The 16605-nt window shown below is 39.8% G+C and overlaps 1 protein-coding gene across 1 annotated transcript in view; it reads right to left on the reverse strand.

The window, feature by feature from the left end:
• esyt3 (extended synaptotagmin-like protein 3) overlaps window positions 1–13924 on the reverse strand; it is a 51192-nt gene extending 37268 nt beyond the window's left edge. Inside the window, exons 1-6 of the mRNA XM_034186233.1 lie at window positions 13450–13924; window positions 10214–10255; window positions 8687–8821; window positions 8363–8439; window positions 3740–3809; window positions 40–129 (exon numbers count right to left, since the gene is read on the reverse strand). Of these exons, the coding sequence (XP_034042124.1) occupies window positions 40–129; window positions 3740–3809; window positions 8363–8439; window positions 8687–8821; window positions 10214–10255; window positions 13450–13788 (753 nt within the window). The 5' untranslated portion in view covers window positions 13789–13924. The remainder of the gene's footprint in view (window positions 1–39; window positions 130–3739; window positions 3810–8362; window positions 8440–8686; window positions 8822–10213; window positions 10256–13449) is intronic.
• Between the last annotated feature and the right edge of the window lie 2681 nt (window positions 13925–16605).

The following is a 16605-nucleotide window of genomic DNA, read 5'->3' on the forward strand; positions in this document are numbered from 1 at the left end:
AACGTTACTCGCAAAATAATGTTAAAAGTTGGCACTCACAGGGCGACGCATGAAGAAAAAGGTGAGTCCCCCTACCAAAGGTACGTCACCAATAAGGGGCTCTAGAATGACCCTCAGCATTCCCTGCATCTGGAAAGATTTAAGGCAGTTTCACATTAGGGACAGTCCACAGCTGCTACAGTACAAAACAGCAACCCAAATCCTTCAGCTCTTTTCCTCCATTTTTATTTTGAAAGATGCATTTCCATATTCTCTGTTTAAAACAAACATGTCATCACAGGTCTGAACAGTTGGCCTTTCACTTGAACAGCTGTAATATTATCTTTTAGCTCCAGCTAGTACTACCACCACAGAAGCTGATCCATCTCAGTCCCATCCTGTCCTCTGGGTCTTCTTTCATCACACCAACCACCCGCATGTCCTCCCTCAGTAAATCCACAAACCTCTGTGGCTTCTCTTCTCCTCCTGCCTGGTGGCTCCATGTTCAGCATCCTTCTCCCTATATACCGTAATTTCTAGACTATAGAGAATATAAGTTGCACCCATCAATTTTAAAAAGAAAAAAAAAAAAAAAAAAATTGTACATAAATAGGCCGCACTTGTCTATAAACCGCAGGTTTCCACGTTGTACCATGAGATATTTACGCAGAAAGATTTTTTTAACTTTTAATTAAATACGTACCATAAATGCTTGTTTCCTGAAGGTGTTCCACAACCAGCACGGCATCCAGCGCACGCACGGTGGTGCGTGGCGTCTTCACTCCACATGGAGAACTGAATAACTTTAACTTGTTTCTATCTTTCTTTGTGGATCATGACATAATTGCATCGCGTACAGGCAGGATTGCCTGCTGTCTGTGGTAAATGAGATGTTAATGAGGCGCTGTGACTTTTTCAACTTATGGCGTAAAGACAGAGAAGCGGTGGGGAAGGGCGGCGAGTGGGGAAGACAGAAGCTCCGCTGACTGATCTGACGGCTCAACTACTGCACAAATTGCCAGAGGGACTTTTCTTCAGTCACAACAAGAAATTACCCCTTGCTCTCACTGCCTCCGATGCACTTACCGAGCCTGCATACTCGGCGGCAGCGGGCCACTCACACCGCGCCCGTGTCTGGTGTATGGAGCTACGGCCAACTCTGGCAACTGGTCCAGAGGCTACACTCGCCGTTTTGATGCGGAGTGCTCCAGCAGCCTGGAAGGATAGACTTCTTGCGGAAAAATCCGCAGCGCCGCAGGGTTTCAGTAACCACAGCTGCAGAGCTCCGTGGCCACTGAGAGAGGTTTGTATCTTTTTAATGACTTGGATTCTCTGCCAGTCCCACATCCATACCCCGCAACCGTTAACACTGGAGGCAGTGTGAGCGAAGACGTCGTTTTCCAAACTGAAGAGGCTTTATGTGGATAATTTTTCTTCAGGACATGTTGATGAATCCACTAAAACGAACAGGTATCACTTTATATTTACTTTGTGTGTGAATTTACACACAGCATCAATTAATGTACTTTGACATGAAAAAGCCTGTAAAAATACATAAATTACCCACATCATTGTTTAAGTCTCAGTGTTCAACGCATGTGAAAAAAGTAGCGGCTTATAGTCCAGAAATTACGGTACCCTGCGTCCCTCCTCTACACATCTTCAAACCATCTTACCTTTCTGACTCTGTCTCCAAACCGTCCTACCCATGATGTCCCCCTTGTGTGTCCATTCTCAATCCTGTCTGTTCTTGTCACTCCCAAAGAAAATCACAACATCTTCATCTCTGCCACCTCGAACTCTGCTTCGTGTCTTTTTGTTGAGGCCACCGTCTCTAAACCACATAAAATAGCAGGTCTCACTACAGTCTTGCCGAGTTTCCTTTTCACTCTTCAAAATGGCATTCTATCAAATATCACTCTTGCCACTCTGTCTGCATGCCGCTCGTCACCTGACACCAAGGATTTAAAGTCATCTACAACCTCTACTCCTTCCAACCTCACTATTCCACCAGGCTCCTTTTCATTCAAACATGTACTCAGTCTTGCTTCTACTGACTTTCATTCCCCTTCTCTCCAGAGAGTAGCTCCACCTCTCCGGGCTAGGCTCACTACAGATTACAGTGTCACCTGCAAACATTAGTACATGGAGACTCCCGTTTGATGTTCTCATCAACCTGTGCATCACACTGCAAACAAAAATGGGCCCAGAGCCTATTCTTAATGAAATCCCACCTCCACCTTGTTTTTTTTCTACTGCACATCTCATCGCTGTCACACTGTTCTTGTAAATATCCTACAACACCCTCTCAACCTTCTCTGCTACACCAGGCTTCTTAATACATTAGCACAACTCTTCTCTTCGCACACTATCATAAGCCTTCTCTAACTCCACAAGCGCACAATGCAGCTGTAGTGGGTTGGAGGGCAAGAGCCCCCCCCCCCCCCCCCCTCCCTCCTCACGTGTTATTCTCCTCAAGAAACAGTTTACAGAAGCACTGCCAGCGAGGACAGTCAATAAAGCTCTGGCACCCGTTAGAGTAATGGCCTACTTTTAAAACATACAACAGCAATAAATGTATTTTTAACAAAACTTCAGTCAGTGACAATAACTCTGTGTCCCGGATTGACATTTTGGCCATGTGGCATGTTTCTCTGTGTATGATCCAGCATGCAGATGCTGGAGTGTTGAAGACCCCAGTGGCTGGAGAAGACCAAGGGGACATCCCACGTTACACCTGGCTGTGGCAGCGAGATGGTTATTTTAGAGATGTGGGAACTGACCAGTTGTTTGCCATCCAGGACCCAAGGAGGCTCCATGGTGTCATAGAAGTGGCAAAAACGAAACACCAGTACATGCTCAGAGACTTGATTTATCCTAGTTTTCTATTACAATTCTGCACTAACTGGAATTGATGAGATGTAAAAATAAATAAATAAACAAACAACCCTGTTTACTGAATTTAAATTAATAAATCATAAATTCAAACATTAAGCACCAGCTTGGATTTCAGATGTGTATTTTTCTTAATACATGGCAGACCTGTAAAAGTGACAAACGTACACAATGGACAGACTTTAATGTTAGTCATATTGAAATCTGTATACTGAAGAATATATCGCAAAGTATATATACACCATTACATTATACCACAACATGAATTTTAGGCCATACATTGAGACATAATTTGTAGTGCTCCTCACCATGAAACGCATATCATACTAACAGCAGTTATGGCTGATCAACTTAGTGTAGCACTGCACATGACCATTCTGCTTAAAAATCAGAACAAGCACACTTCTCCATTCCTCTCATTTTCCAAGATTTTATTCAATAACCTGGTTAGAAACTTCACCACCATCTCTCTTAAACAGTTCCATGCCTGATGTCACTGATAAACCATCTGGACCAACTGCCTTTTCACTCTTCACTGTCTTCATAACTGTCCACACTTCATCCCGACTAATCCATTGCATTTCCTGATTCACTCTCTGCACATCATCAACATTCGCTCCCTCTCATTCTCTTCCTTCATCAGCTCAATAAAGTACTACCTCCATCTGCTCGCTTGTCAGCACATTTCCATTTGCACCCCTTCTTGCCCGAACCTGCTGCACATCCTTTCATGCTCAGTCTGTTTGTGATGCCAGTTGGTACACAACAAAATGTAATGCCAGCCTAACAGTACATTTACAGCACAAACCAATTACAGGAGTATTAAATATGTCACAATGCCAAGCAAACAAAGCAGGATGCTCACCTTCAGACCTTTGACACCAACTTTGATTCCTGATGTAACATCAGCATCGATGTCCATGTCACCTTCATAGCTACAAAATAAACAATGAGAAGTAATCCTCAAAGAAAACACTAAGTGGGACATGCAACGCAGTAATCACATCGAAATAGTGGAACCACTTTTAACTGTAACAGCAGGTGGCCGGAGCTGAAAGGTCAGTGTTTCCAGGTAAATACAGTGAGGAAAATAATTATTTGAACACTCTGCGGTTTTGCAAGTTCTCCCACTTAGAAATCATGGAGGGGTCTGAAATTTTCATCTTAGGTGCATGTCCACTGTGAGAGACATAATTAAAAAAAAAAAGAAAAAAGAAAGAAAATCAGGAAATCACAATGTATGGTTTTTTTTAAATAATTTATTTGTATGTTACTGCTGCAAATAAGTATTTGAACACCTACCAACCAGCAAGAATTCTGTCTCTCACAGACCTTTTAATTTTTCTTTAAGAAGCCCTCTTATTCTGCATTCTTTACCTGTATTAATTGCACCTGCTTGAACTTGTTACCTGTATAAAAGACACCTGTTGACACACTCAATCAATCACACTCCAACCTGTTCACCATAGCCAAGACCAAAGAGCTGTCTAAGGACACCAGGGACAAAACTGTAGACCTGCACAAGGCTGGGATGGACTACAGGACAACAGGCAAGCAGCTTGGTAGAAGACAACAACTGTTATGATTATTTATTAGAAAGTGGAAGGATGATTCTAAGAAAGCTCAGAACTACACAGGAGGACCTGGTCAGAGCTGGGACCACAGTCAAAGATTACAATAGTAACACATGATGCTGTCATGGTTTAAAATCCTGCAGGGCAGCAAGGTCCGCCTGCTCAAGCCAGCACATGTCCAGGCCCGTTTGAAGTTCACCAGTGACCATCTGGATGATCCAGAGGAGGCATGGGAGAAGGTCATGTTGTCAGATGAGACCAGAATAGAGCTTCTGGGAATCAACTCCACTTACCATGTTTAGAGGATGAGAACAACCCCAAGAAAACCATCCCAACCATGAAGCATGGGGGTGGAAACATCGTACTCTGGGGGTGCTCTTCTGCAAAGGGGACAGGACGACTGCACCGTATTGAAGGGAGGATGGATAGGGTCATGTATTGTGAGATTTTGGCAAACAACCTCCTTGCCTCAGTAAGAGCATTGAAGATGGGTCATGGCTGGGTCTTCCAGCATGACAATGACCCCAAACACACAGCCAGGGCAACTAAGGAGGGGCTCCGTAAGAAGCACTTCAAGGTCCTGGAGTGGCCTGGCCAGTCTCCAGACCTGAACTCAATAGAAAATCTTTGGAAAGAGCTGAAACTCCATACCTGAAAGATCTAGAGAAGATCTGTATGGAGGAGTGGACCAAAATCCCTGCTGGAGTGTGTGAAAACAATCAAGAACTACAGGAAACGTTTGACCTCTGTAATTGCAAACAAAGGCTACTGTACCAAATATTAACTGATTTTCACAGGTGTTCAAATACTTATTTGCAGCAGTAACATAAAAATAAATTATTTAAAAAAATCATACACTGTGATTTCTGGATTTTTTTCAGATTATGTCTCTCACAGTGGACATACACCTAAGATGAAAATGTCAGACCCCTCCATGATTTCTAAGTGGGAGAACTTGCAAAATCGCAGGGTGTTCAAATACTTATTTTCCTCACTGTATTTACTTAACGGAAAAGAAACCCCACTGATAAAATGAAGCTGGGAAGATAGACTGTGCTATAAACTAACAATTAATGCGTACCAATGAAAATAAGCAGCGTCTACAACTGAAATATCTGCCTCGAAAGTCAGCATTTAAGCAGAATTCGACAATTTCATAAATGACGCCACTGACACAACTCTAACCAATCAGGGGAAAAAAAAAAACCCGGGTGCTTGTGGCACTGCTGTGACATACTATGGGCACAGAAAGCCACAGGTGGCGAACATGCGCTGATGTAAAAGTCCTCTCTCCCTCTCTGCTGTTTTCCTACTGAGCAAATACGAAGCCTTTCAATTGTAAAATAAACTAAATTCATCAGCGCTCATGGAGTAACTGGGTGAACACTGAAGGATTTTGGTGGTGAATCTCTGATTGGCTGTTTTCTTCAGCAGTGCTCCGAGTGAGCTGCAGCTTCACAGGTGCGGCTCCGAGTGGAAAATCCTGCAGTTTGGATCGGGAAATTCCAATCCGCGAATTACGTCGGTATCGGAACCCGATACGATCCAGGATGTCGATTGCCTCTTACGTGCTTTGCCCCTTCTATAATGAAGGGTGACACTGGTGGAGTGTTGAACCTCTGTGCCCGTGTGACATCACACATCTCTGTTATAGCAGCCAACATGGCCGCCTGCTGGTGGCTTTAGACCAGCCATACAAAAACACTTAACTTTAACATTTAAATCATCACACAAGCCTACAACTTTTCATATGGGCTCTCAATATCATAATCTACCAACTCAATTGTAAATTATCAGTGGGTTTTCTTCTCCTTTAATAGAAAAATGCAGCAGCATTTTAATGTTTTGCATAATGTTGTATTAAAACCAAAAATGTGCACGACTGTAATGCCGTGAACATCATTCAGCGCAGTAATTGATGCTTTCTAGAAACAACTATAAACTAACTAAATGAAATCACTCTCTTGCAGTCCATCTTTGTAATTAAATCAACATCCCACTCCTGACTGCAGCTACAGGAAGTAAAAGCGAGAAATTAACTGAGGACATAATTCAATCTGGGGCTTTATCTCTCATGGTCAGTGCCATAAGAGCTTTCCAGCTTCATCTCACTGAAAAAGAAGATCCCACGTTCTCTCTCCTACATACCATCATGTGAATACAGCACAAGATCATACAAAGACACACCTAACTCCTCTAAAACTTTCACTACATCCACTGTGGGAGTGTGTCTGACAGGACTGTTCCTGCCATTAAATAGTCCCAGCAGGCTGCTGGAGGTTTGTACCAACATACACTAGTACCCGTCACACCTTTCCATGATGAAAGTGTGTCCAAAACATCCAAAAAGTACAGAATTCTAACTCAGTATTCAATAATTAACCAAGAAAATGTGAGAATGTTGGATCTACACGGGAATAATTACATTTAGTGGTGAATCTCAATACAAATTAAAGAAATTTATATCAGTTTAACACTTTGTGGTAGCAAATTTTTCTAAAGATCAGATTGTCTGAGCACATACAATGACATTTTGTGCAGATCTCCAAAATATTAGTGAATTCAGAATATTTTACAACACTAACAATGCAGCGTCTCAGCCTTGGCAGAGTTCAATTCAATTCAATTTTTTTTTTTTTATATAGCGCCAAATCACAACAAACAGTTGCCCCAAGGCGCTTTATATTGTAAGGCAAGGCCATACAATAATTATGTAAAACCCCAACGGTCAAAACGACCCCCTGTGAGCAAGCACTTGGCTACAGTGGGAAGGAAAAACTCCCTTTTAACAGGAAGAAACCTCCAGCAGAACCAGGCTCAGGGAGGGGCAGTCTTCTGCTGGGACTGGTTGGGGCTGAGGGAGAGAACCAGGAAAAAGACATGCTGTGGAGGGGAGCAGAGATCGATCACTAATGATTAAATGCAGAGTGGTGCCAACAGAGCAAAAAGAGAAAGAAACAGTGCATCATGGGAACCCCCCAGCAGTCTAAGTCTATAGCAGCGTAACTAAGGGATGGTTCAGGGTCACCCGATCCAGCCCTAACTATAAGCTTTAGCAAAAAGGAAAGTTTTAAGCCTAATCTTAAAAGTAGAGAGGGTGTCTGTCTCCCTGATCTGAACTGGGAGCTGGTTCCACAGGAGAGGAGCCTGAAAGCTGAAGGCTCTGCCTCCCATTCTACTCTTACAAACCCTAGGAACTACAAGTAAGCCTGCAGTCTGAGAGCGAAGCGCTCTATTGGGGTGATATGGTACTACGAGGTCCCTAAGATAAGATGGGACCTGATAATTCAAAACCTTATAAGTAAGAAGAAAAATTTTAAATTCTATTCTAGAATTAACAGGAAGCCAATGAAGAGAGGCCAATATGGGTGAGATATGCTCTCTCCTTCTAGTCCCCGTTAGTACTCTAGCTGCAGCATTTTGAATTAACTGAAGGCTTTTTAGGGAACTTTTAGGACAACCTGATAATAATGAATTACAATAGTCCAGCCTAGAGGGAATAAATGCATGAATTAGTTTTTCAACATCACTCTGAGACAAGACCTTTCTAATTTTAGAGATATTGCGTAAATGCAAAAAAGCAGTCCTACATATTTGTTTAATATGCGCTTTGAATGACATATCCTGATCAAAAATGACTCCAAGATTTCTCACAGTATTACTAGAGGTCAGGGTAATGCCATCCAGAGTAAGGATCTGGTTAGACACCATGTTTCTAAGATTTGTGGGGCCAAGTACAATAACTTCAGTTTTATCTGAGTTTAAAAGCAGGAAATTAGAGGTCATCCATGTCTTTATGTCTGTAAGACAATCCTGCAGTTTAGCTAATAAGAGTTATGTACTATAATGGACTTATACTGATTATTGTCATTCTTTAGCAACAAAACAGAAATGGCTCAATTTAGGACACCAACCTTATCTTCATGTCCAGAATCACCTCCCTGTGATCCACTTCATCAGTGTATGCTTTAATTCCAGTAATCCTGGGAGGCTGAGAATTAAGAAATAATTCACGTAAAGCAGTGCAAAGTTCACAGTTCACTAACCAACACAGAAAATTAACAACTGGTTACCATTTAACTTTTTATTTTAATAATCAACAGGAATGGCTCTGTGATGATGTAAAACAACTCAAAGAAAGAAGCTGGGACACAATAAAAATCCATCAATACAACACAGAGCATAAATGGGCTCACAGAGAACAATTGGATGAATATGACCATTAAGTATTGACTTACTATGTGCCCAAAGTGGACTTTGGTGAAAGTGAATATTTTTAATGTAGCATTGGTCATTCTGATAGTAGACTGGATGTTTTCCTTGAGGAGCTTCTCCATGAACATTCCAAAGAAAGGCCATGCCTTCTCCACCACCTGAACACTCAAAAAGTACACACATGGGAAAACACATTGCACTTCTACTTCACCATCAAATCAGAAATATTATGTCACTTATAATGTAAGCTAAGGACACTTAACTAGATATCTGTGAGCAAGCTCACAAAATGATTGCTCTGCCATACTAGCTGCTTGCATCTATCATACATCAGTGACAGTAAATCTTATGTGATGAAAAACCTGAATTAATTCCAAGCACTATCTGTAAACCCTGAAACTCAGGCCTAATCCAGAGAATTTGTTCAGCCTTTGCTGGTAACGAAACATAATTTAAATAAATAAACAAACATGTAATGTTCTATGGAAGTCTCAACACTGTCGCAGTGTAATTTTTAACAAATTTCTGCCCAATAAACTGTTCTGACAAACAACATAATTGGAATTTATTCATGACAATACTAGATAGTTGTAATACATGCATTCACACAACAGTTGCATTTACTGGCTTGTAACATGCTAGCTACCTATCATAACCAGCTCAGTATTATGCTATCCATGCTAGCTTATGGCTGCTAATATCAACAGCTGTTATGCATCAGTTCATTTTATAAAATTCTTCTGTAAATTGACAAAAACTGCTTTAAACAGATTTGTGTAAGTAGCAATCAGTTGTAGTACAATAGTGGATAACTCTGCTACAAATGCTAGTTTATGTTCTTGCTAGGACGCATGCAACATAGACTGATATTAAAATGGTTTGGAAATTAGCTTAAATTATTATGTTGGATACATTTAGTGGTTTGTCTATTTGCAACTGCTTCTAATTGAACCAGTTGCCAGAGAGTAAACAATTTTATCACTTTCATTAATTTTCAAAATAATTTAAATGGTCACTTAAAAGTATTTCCAGTCTACTAAATTACACTATGATTACTGATTATTACTGGCAATCTACACTGAAACAAGCCATATATACACATAAAACACAACTATACATACAAAACCAAAAAGCATACAATACAAAATGTGCTGTCTAGTATCCAGGCACTGGCCCATTATTCCAAAGTGTGTTATTTTTCTTTTGTTTGACAGACAGCTTACTACATGACACAAAACAACCAAAAAGAAACCTAACTTGATCAGCAAAATGCCAACTGTTTAACAATGAAAGATACATGCTGTTAGAACAAGTAACACTGGTCTTAGTGGCCCCCGGGATCCTGTGACAACTTGTTTAAAGATACCAAAATGGCCCAAAATAGGAGGTTCACTGATCCTTACCTCTGTCTATCAGAGCCCAAAATTTCACAGCTGAATGTGCAATCGTTTTTATGGAGTTACTTAATCCTATGATGCCATCCAAATCTCATGTGAAAATCTGACATTTCAATAATCAAGGTAGCCCATCATTGTGTTCTGATACTGTACCTTGTTAACCCAGTCAACTTTCTCAACATCAGGGAAATTAACCTATTAAAAAGAAAATATAAGTTACAAACAGACATGATTTCCAAATATTACTTACAGATTTTGGCCATACAAGTCACTGTGGAATTGTCTTGTGTATCAGTTTTTTGTTATTGTTGAGTCTATGTGCTAAATAAATTCATTCATTAATTTTGATTTGCCATCTGATAAAGACACTCCAACATCCATAACAGTGGTAACAGTGAGAATTGGCAAGCTAAGGAGAATATCGTTAGTATCATAATTGAAGCTTTACTTCTTAATTAATGGGTGTAATGCAAAATTTAACCTCTTATTACTAAAATTAGTCTTGATTTAAAAAGATAAGTTAAACTAAATCTGTCCAATCAAAACCTAAAATCAACCAATAATTAAACTGGTTAGTGTGATCCTGAAAAAAAAGAAAAGGAATCATTATATATCAGGACAAATTGTTGAATTACAAACTAATGCACAAAAGAAAAACTGATTTTAAAACATTTCAGGGAAGGGCACATTATTAGGGGCTTACCAAAGCTGCTTTGCAGTGAGAAGACTGGACTGTAAGAGATTAATTTTATATATTGTGTCAAAGAATCTAGTGTGCTTATTGTTTACAAATAACTTTTTATGCAAAGAGAATTATTTCAGTAACGGACAAATAATCCATGTTGAAAACCATTTCAAGCCTTTTTCTTCCTAAGAATCAGACAGGCTGTGGCAGCAACCATCTCAGATTTTCTTCAAACTTAAATTAAATTAAGTACCTACCACCATATGAACAACAATTTCATGGGCAAAATTCACCACCTACAAATATAAGCCCCCATTCCTTTTGACTACAATTCTGTTATTTCTAGCAAAGCAGAAATAAAGCTTAACAAAAATAGCTTCAGTGGTTCAACACAGGGACAATACAATAATATGGCACATGCACATACGGGCTTTTACTGAGTGTCAGTTCATCTTATATCCTGTTGTATGTTTGTACAGTGTACGGTTTCCTTTACTTAGAACTTTTCAAAGTAATTCCATCAATTTTCAGAATGTCCGACCTACTGAAATTTTGACATAGTAAATAAAAACTGACAACTATCTTGTAACTATTATCTTTAATATATGGAAATAAAGCAGATATAGTAACTGACTTAACATACATACTGTTTGGTAACATAAACTGTAGTGTTGAGGAAACCTGAATATAAAATGTTTTTTAGCTAACACACACACACACACTATATAAACTTGTTTACACAGTTGTAAAATTAGATGTCAGAAATTATTCTTGTCTTTTTTTTTTTTATTTAGCCTGAGCCTATACAGGTTTATTCATTATTTAAAAAAATCAATCCATCTCTTGATATGTATGCAAACACTGGAACATGAAGTTACAACAAAGTACACCTTCATGAGCCTCACCAGTCAGTCAACTTATTTTCCCCAAGAAACACCTCTAAAAGTATATGATGCAACAGTCTGCAATCCAGATAAACCTTTTTTTTAAAGAATAAAGGTGTAGAAGGATACTATGCCAACATGCGCTGGAGTATTTTCAGTCTGACCAGTTTCAGTTTGCCAAATCTCACATTTGAAATTGATTGATATTTTTAACCTAATTTTGCAGCCTTGTTACACATTTAATAAGTATGCTTAAAACAAAATGACAACACAGATTGAGCATGGTACAAATTTGGCAAATCCATCTTAGGAGTTTGCTTTTTGCGTCATCTTGAGTCACTGTATTCCTGCTGCTGATAAAAGGACTGTCGCCAATGTGTATTTCGGTGTAGAAACCTTTTAAATGAATACTTATGTTGATTCGCTACCTCACCTGGCATGCCATGCAAATAAACCACATGTTGTCAAGGCAACAGTGTCACATGAGCAGTTTAACCAGTTTGCATTGCACAAGTCACCTGCACACGACTGCCAACGCAGTAATGACAAACTACCTTTGATGTTCGCTTGTAGGGTTTTGGTTTTTAAAAAACACAAAAAGTTTCTGGGACAATTTATTTTTATTTTAGAAAACCTGAAAAGGAAAAGTCATTGTTGAAGTGCTACTGAGCAAGGCACTACTGTAGCAAACACACAAGCTGTTTCATTTCCTTTTAGCAATAAGCTATGTTGCCACATCTGTTTATTATAAGCAGCATTTGGCTTATTTGTGAAGTTGCCTATATTTTTTGTAGTTGCTTGTATATATCTCACACAATACCTAAACTACAGATAATCACGCATGATTTGACAATTTATACTGAAGCTGTTTCTGCTTTATTACCTCAGGAAAAGTTACAATGTTATGACTTGTCTGTTGGTTTGACTGTCATGAGGATTATGTACAAATGTACGAACCAGCTCTAATGAAACTTAATCTATGGGCGGAGCACATACCAACGAAGAAACCATTCAGTTTTGGTTCCAAAATCGGGACAGATCCCACACACACACACTTCCTTAAACACAGCATTTTTTTCCCCATTGTGTGAGTGTGCGTGCGAGATGCTGGGAGCGTGGGGGGAATTCTCTGTAGTTGTGCCCTCTACTGAGCTCTCTTCTAGTTACTAGAGGTGGGAGGATCGATCCTAATATCGATACCAACGCTGGTATTGATACTGAACAATCCTTGTGTAAAAAGATCGATATGCAAGCAGTTTTTTTCTCTCCCACACACACTGACTGCTGCGCACACAGATTCATCAAAGTCTACTCTCTGTAAGAGCAGCGCTGCGCTGTGTCACACAACACGGAGCAGCGCACCCTTGTCTTGTGGTTTGTCAGCCCTCTACCTCAGGAGATTTTGTTTTAAGTTGTGTTGAGTGATATTTTTTAAACAAAAATGTTGATTGTGATAAAGTATTTTGTTGTCACGTACAATGTTTGGAGAAATTCTACCCTAGGTCTTTTGGATCCTTTGGATCTATGAAGCTTAAATATGAAAAAGTATCTGTATTGATATCAGCGATACTGGGCCTGTATTTACTTGGTATCGGAGCAACACCAAAATTCCTGGTATCGCAAACCTCTACTAGCTATTACTCTGCCATTAATGCAAACGATGTTTACGCAGTGTATAGCTGGAAAACAAATTTGTGACACTTTGTTTTTGATACTTTTTGCGCTTCAACACACTGCTTGTTGATGAAAGATCTGGCAACATTGAATTTAAAAGATTTAGTTTTTCTTAACTTTTTTTTTTTTTTTTAAGTAAATCCTACCCAGGATGCCATCTGTAAGCCACTTTTCAGCTCCTTGTTGATGACATGCTTCTCGTTGTCCACAAACTCGATGGCGGATCCGAAGCGAGCGTCTTTCCGCTGTCTGTTCTTCTTCCACCAGGTGGCCATCAGCATGCAGAGCAGCACCCAGCTGATGCTCAGGCCCAGGTACCCGGTCAGGTAGACTGGGTAGAGGAGCAGCACGGCTCTGCCAAAGTACATGAGGAACTCCATCAACATGCGGTTGACGCTGGAGGAGTTGAGCGCGTCGGAGCTGCCGTGGACGGAGGAGCTGTCCACGAGGCTCCGCGCCTCCTCCTGGGGTCCGGCGGACGACATTCACAACACTACTCCAAAACAAACCGCTTTATTTCTGCTTCCCCTTTCAGCCAGACTTCCTCGGAAAACCACTGCGGTCCAAACTAAACCGCCGGGTAAAGTACACACAGCTCAGAGAAAGTTTAAACTTCCGGATCCCAAACGCCGACGTAGACACGCCCATAAAGTCACACCTGCGCCCGTGGGCGGAGCCACACTAAGAATCCGCCCCAAAACAAACGTAATAACGAGAAAAGTCTATTTTATTTAACTCGGGGATTCGTTTGTTATAGTTTTAAAGGCTTGTTTTATTACAACCACCAGAGTGACGTTGATTACCAGTTACTAGTTACTTATTCAGACACTTATTCTGCAATTTGTTTTTCTTTTTTTTGTATGACAACCAGTAGATCCACAGAGATGCATAATATAGGAAACTGGCCAGAAATTGCAAATATCTGTCTGAATATCTGTCCAGTCCAGTCCAGACATTTATTTGGCTGAATTTTTTTTTTTTGTTTGTTTGTTTGTTTATTTTTTTGTCAAAATGGCTTTTTTTTTTTTTTCTTCCAAGGAGATAATTAATATAGGTTCTGACTGGGGAAAAAAAAAGAGGCTACAACTGCAAATCTGGGGGAAATGGTGAATATCTGTCAGAATATCTGTCCAGACACCTTTTCAGTTACCAGTTATTTATTCAGACACTTATTTGACAACTTTTATTATTATTATTATTATTATTATTATTATTATTATTATTATTATTATTATTATTATTATTATTATTATATTTTTAATTTTGGTATGAATGACATCCAGTGGATCCACAGAGATGCATAATATAGGAAATCAGCCTGAAATTGTGAATATTTGAATATCTGTCCAGTCCAGTCCAGACACTTATTCAGCTGAAAAAAAAAATGTTTAATTTTTGGTCAAAATGGCATTCTTTTCATCCAAAGAGATGATTAATATAGGTTTTGACTGAAAAAAAATTGGGTTACAACTGCAAATCTGGCTGAAATTGTGAATATCTGTCTGAATATCTGTCCAGTCCAGACACTTATTTGGCCAGAAAAAAAAAAAAAACAACTTTATTTTTTGGCCAGAATGGCATTAATTTGGTCCAAGGAGATAATTAATATATGTTTTGACTGAAAAAAAAATGGGTTACAACTGCAAACTGGGCTGAAATTGCGAATATCTGTCTGAATATCTGTCCAGTCCAGACACAATTCTTTTCAGGTAAAACCTATATAACTCAAATAATTGACCCAAATTAATGCTATTCTGACCAAAAAAAACAAAGGATTTTTTGTTTTAGTCAGAAAAAGTGTCTGGACTGGACTGGAAAGATATTCAGACAGATATTTGCAACTTCAGCCCGATTTGCATGGCTCCAACTTCTGATGACTTGTGAACATGCTGACAATGAGGCCCACTGTAGTTCTCCGTGTGATGGAATAAGCCAATTCAGCATCTAAGTATGCGCAGTGCATGTTGGGCTGGATCAAAGTTCACAACTACCCAAAACATGTAATAATGCCTGAGAGCAATGTAAATTTTGATGATTTTGAGCTCTGTAAATTTGGCCGTTTAAAAGATTTTTGCCCAAAACAGGGTTACAAAAAGGTGGGAAGTGGATGAAAGAACTTGGAGCCCTAGCTTATGCACTCACACTAGAAAACGCCACCATAGTACAAATTAAAGTGTGTGTGTGTGTGTGTGTGTGTGTGTGTGTGTGTGTGTGTGTGTGTGTGTGTGTGTGTGTGTGTGTGTGTGTGTGTGTGTGTGTGTGTGTGTGTGTGTGTGTTTTATTGGCTGAGGTAGAACGTGCGCATGTGTCTATACACTGTGAAAGTGGAGGGGAACTCTACTACCTTATGTAATGGGATTTTCTTTCCATTCATCTTCAGAAAATAAAATTACAGAACTGTTATGGGTAACATTCTCAGGTTTCCTGCTGAACTGTCTACGGAGGGTAACTCGACTCACCACTGAGGCCTAAAATTTCTGTAAATCAGGATGGTGTCTACATATACACCAGGGCTCTCCCCAGAAATGTAAAGCATGATGACACTATTGGTCAGGCACACACTGGGGGCTACACCTTTCCAGACCCCCCCCCCCCCCCCCCCCCCCCCCCTCTTCAGGGATAAGTTCTAGCATTTTGTCTTTTTTTCAAGTACCAGTGGAAGCCATTTTCTGAAGCCAACTTTAACTTTACATCTTATCTAAAATTACAAACTAAGGCCTTTTCCACACGGAATCAGATACAACCTTTTTTGTTCTCAAAATGTGTTATGTAAACACTCTGTAGCATATCTGCCAAACCTGTATCTGGCACTACATCATCCTCACCAAAAACTGAGAAGAAGATGTGGAGCATGCACGTAACTGGTGTAAGGAGCCAATCAATGTAGCAGCAGAAGGTAGAACCTTACAAAGTAGAGGTGAGCGATACCGGGAATTTTGGTATTGATCCGATACCAAATAAATACAGGCCCAGTATCGCCGATATCGATACCGATACCGATACTTTTTCATATTTAAGCTTCACATCCAAAGGATCCAAAAGACCTAGGATACAATTTCTCCAATCATTGTACGTGACAACAAAATACTTTATTATCACAATCAACATTTTTGTTTAAAAAAATATCACTCAACACAATTTTAAACAAAATCTCCTGAGGTAGAGGGCTGACAAACCACAATACAAGGGTGCGCTGCTCCATATTGTGTGACACAGCGCAGCGGTACTCTTACAGACAGAGTAGACTTTGATGAATCTGCATGCACAGCAGTCAGTGCGTGCGGGAGAGAAAAAAAAGTTTG

This window comes from Thalassophryne amazonica, chromosome 14 (genome assembly GCF_902500255.1).
Source record: "Thalassophryne amazonica chromosome 14, fThaAma1.1, whole genome shotgun sequence".
Taxonomy (NCBI): domain Eukaryota; kingdom Metazoa; phylum Chordata; class Actinopteri; order Batrachoidiformes; family Batrachoididae; genus Thalassophryne; species Thalassophryne amazonica.